Source organism: Colobus angolensis, unplaced genomic scaffold (assembly GCF_000951035.1).
Source record: "Colobus angolensis palliatus isolate OR3802 unplaced genomic scaffold, Cang.pa_1.0 Scaffold47, whole genome shotgun sequence".
Classification (NCBI taxonomy): domain Eukaryota; kingdom Metazoa; phylum Chordata; class Mammalia; order Primates; family Cercopithecidae; genus Colobus; species Colobus angolensis.
In genome coordinates, this window is record NW_012118154.1 from 2,469,985 (window position 1) to 2,473,542 (window position 3,558).

The 3,558-nt window shown below is 53.4% G+C and overlaps 1 protein-coding gene across 1 annotated transcript in view; it reads right to left on the minus strand.

Moving 5' to 3' along the window:
* The window catches only part of PITPNM3 (PITPNM family member 3), a 97,195-nt gene that overhangs the window by 89,159 nt on the left and 4,478 nt on the right, over nt 1–3,558 (minus strand). The window contains exon 3 of the mRNA XM_011958627.1: nt 637–711. Coding sequence (XP_011814017.1) covers nt 637–711 — 75 coding nt within the window. The remainder of the gene's footprint in view (nt 1–636; nt 712–3,558) is intronic.

Sequence of the window (3,558 nt, forward strand, 5' to 3'; positions counted from 1 at the left end):
ACAAGGTCTTCCCCCCACCAGCAGGGGCTGCCCAACAAACTCCTGGAAAGGTGATGGGGTGCGGGGAACCTCAGTGATACACACTTGTATAAAAAGAACCTGTAAAAACAGATATGTTAAGAACATGGGAACTGTTCCCTGCATCTCTTCCTCCAGCACGCAGATTTTTTGGTAAACAACAAAGGTCATATGTCCAACAAGGAGAAAAGCAATAGGCAGTGTCTCAGGAGGGGTTAGAGGCAAAGACCTTTGTGGAAAGGTGTCAGGTGAGCAGAGGCCTGAATAATGAGAAAACTCAGACATGCTAAGCATGTGTGTGTGTGTGTGTGTGTATGCACATCTGCTCGTGCACATACATGTGTGGGATGGACCATGCAGAATCCATGGATAAGAGCCTTCTTGGATGAAAGAACTGCAAGGGTAAATAAATTCGTACATGAGCTTGGTGTGTCCAAGGGGCAGAAAGAAATTCATGTGGCTGGGGCCAATGATTGCAGGGGGATGGGAACAGGGGAAATGGAGACTGACCGGGTAGGGTAGGACCTGTCATGGACAGAAGCTTGGAACAGGTGAGTTTTAAGGCTCCTCCCACTGCCCAGCCTCTATCATCTGCAAACTTCAAGAGGAAGGGAATACAGTTGCCAAAGACGGTCACAAAGTCTCCTGGGGGAGAGGACCACAAGTCAGATGTGCTAGAGGCCACGTAGGTTCCTGAGAGTCAGAGCAGATGGGCACGATGACCCCGGAACAGGGAAAGGCTCAGAAGCAGTGTCCTTGAGGCGGGGCCTTGCCCTACACTTCTCTGCATTTTCTGGGTCCAGCACAAAAGTCCCACGCAGAAGAGGGCCAGGAAGTGTTTGACAAACAAGTAAATGAATAAAAATGATTTGCTTGGTGAGTACAGCGTGCCAGGCAGTCTGCTAGCTGCTTTTCAGACATTAGCTAAAGTCATCCTAACCAAGCCTAGCAAAGTAGACGTAATGAATCCCCACCTTACAGCTAAGGAAACGGAGCCTCAGGGATGTTTCAGGAAGGCATTTCCTCTGCGGAAGAGCTCAGGGTGGGGGACCTTAGTCTCCTCCTCTCTCCATTGCCTGCTCTCTTGGAAACAGCAACCCTTCTACCTGCTGCTGGCCAGTTGGGCAAGGGGCCAGAGGCCTGCCCCTGGCTCCTCGTAGGGGCCCCAGTCCTGGGGGGCTCAGCTGTCCCAGTTCTAGAACCATCTGCACATCAGCTCTACAAATCAGTGTCTGGGCATCCTTGTGTCTGTGGGAAAAATCTAAATAGATGTCTACATTCCTACGTAGAGGTGTCTAGTGTTACACGAGCATCTGTCCCTGTGTCTGCGTGGCTGTTGTGTGTGTGTCTGCATTCCTTGGAGAGTGTGAGCCTACCTACCTGCCACCCCCCTTCCTAATACTGCTCCTAAGAATCATGCATGCATGCCCACTCCCAGAATTCTCTCCCTCTCTCCCTCACACACAAAGTAGATCAGCTCTAGCCATGGGTGAAAATTTAGTAGAGGTTAGAACACGGGCTTTGGAACGACACAAATCTGGGTGCAGTGTTACCACTTGCTAATCTAGGACCTGAAGCAAGTTAATTTCACTGAGCCTTGCTTTTCTCATCTGGAAAATGAGCATCATAATCCTTACCCCACTGTTAGGAGATTTAAATGACAGCAGCCCCCAGAGCGTCCAGTCCACTGCCTGGCACTTGGAAATGGTGGCCTTATCAGCGACGGGACCAAAGATTGAGGCAAGGTAAGCCCACCTGAGGGGCTTCCAGGCAGCTGTCAGGGGCCCTCCCCAAGGCCTCAGAGCTCTATCTGTGTCCTCCAAGGCCCAGCCCACCTCCTCCTGAAGACCCTCCTTCCATCCACCTTCACTACCACATTGATTTATTTTTACTTTTTGTTTTTTAATTGAGACAGGGTCTTGCCATGTTGCCCAGGTTGGTCTTGGACTCCCGAGCTCAAGCGATCTGCTCACCTCGGTCTCCCAAAGTGCTGAGGTTACAGGTGTGAGCCACCGCACCCAGCCCCACATTGATTTAAAATGTGAAGTCAGGATTAAAGAGAAGGGGAATATCCCAACTCTTCCTCTAGCAATTTAGAGAGAAACAAATGACCCTTCGCCCCAGCAATGCCAGCACAGCTCCGAGCTGGGCCGCTCAGTGGGAGGGGCTGCCGGAAGCCATCCCCACTCCCTCTCCTGGCCCCGATACCCACCACCTCAGGTCCAGAGTGGTCTCCGGGACCTTGTCATGGGTCTGGATCTCCCTAGCATGGGTGCAGCCAAAGACCCTGCTCAGGTCGCCAGCTCCTCCTGGCCATCTTTCCCACAAAGGGACATAGGAATAGGCAGACAGAGAGACATACAGGCAGACAGATGGACAGGCATCTCCTATGTGTGTTCTCCTCTATATCAGGGACCCCAAGGCAGCCCAAGCCCAGGGGCAGAGTCCTCAGGAACTCTGTCTGAGGGGAAGACGGTTCACAGTGAGGACCACCCTGACCGTAAGATGCAGAACAAAGGTATTGGCCGATGCTTCCTGGGCCAGACCTTGGGCCAGATGGTGCCCAGGAGGAAGGAGTAGGGGACAGAGCTGAACTGGAACAGTCCCTGCCCTCAGAAGTGCCAGCCCTGGGGGCACAGACCTATACTGCTCCCTGCACAGAGCACGGGAGGAACAGAGGGGCAGGCGGCCTGGCCCGTGCGAAATTCCACACCCGCAGTGTCTGTTCCGTGGCAAGTGGGAACTGCACCTCCCAGAAGCAGGGACCGGCTAGGGTGCCCAGAGGGTTTCTGGGGGAGGGGAAGCCAAGATAAGCCTCCAAGGAAGGGGTTGGCAGGGTTGGCCAGGCTGGGGCAGGTGGGAGGAAGGGAGAGACATAGGCCAAAACAATCGAGCCCTTTCCAGGCAAAGCTGGATCGAGAACTTTCTCCTCAAGGGTAAGGAGCATCAGGGCAAAGGAGGGCACATGGGTGTCTGCTGGCAGCTGTGACTCCAGGGACATTCAGATAACACGTGCAATTTCCAGACCTCCAGGGAGGAACAGGTGCCCCTGAGCGAGGCCCTGGTGGGTGCACAGCGCTGGGCTGGCACCTGTACCTATTGGCCTGTGGCCACAGCTTCCAGGCCCAGCCCTGCCTATGGCTATATCAGAAACTGCAGCCTGCCAATGCTGGATGGACTTAAAGCAATCTGTGCCTCAGAAGAGGACAGGGAGGCCAGGCATGGTGCCACACACTTGTAATCCCAGCACTTTGGGAGGCCAAGGCAAGAGGATTGCTTGAGCCCAGGAGTTTGAGACCAGCCAGGTCAACAAAGTGAGACCCCATCTGTACAAGAAAATCAAAATAAAAACAAGCCTGGCAGGGTGGCATGTGCCTATAGTCCCAGGTACTCAGGAGGCTGACGTGGGAGGATCACTTGAGCCCAGGAGGTTGAGGCTGCATTGAGCCATCATCATGCCACTGCCCTCCAGCCTGGGGCACAGAGTGAGCCTCTGTCTCAAAAAAATAAAAATAAAATAAAAAACAGAAAAGGAGAGGA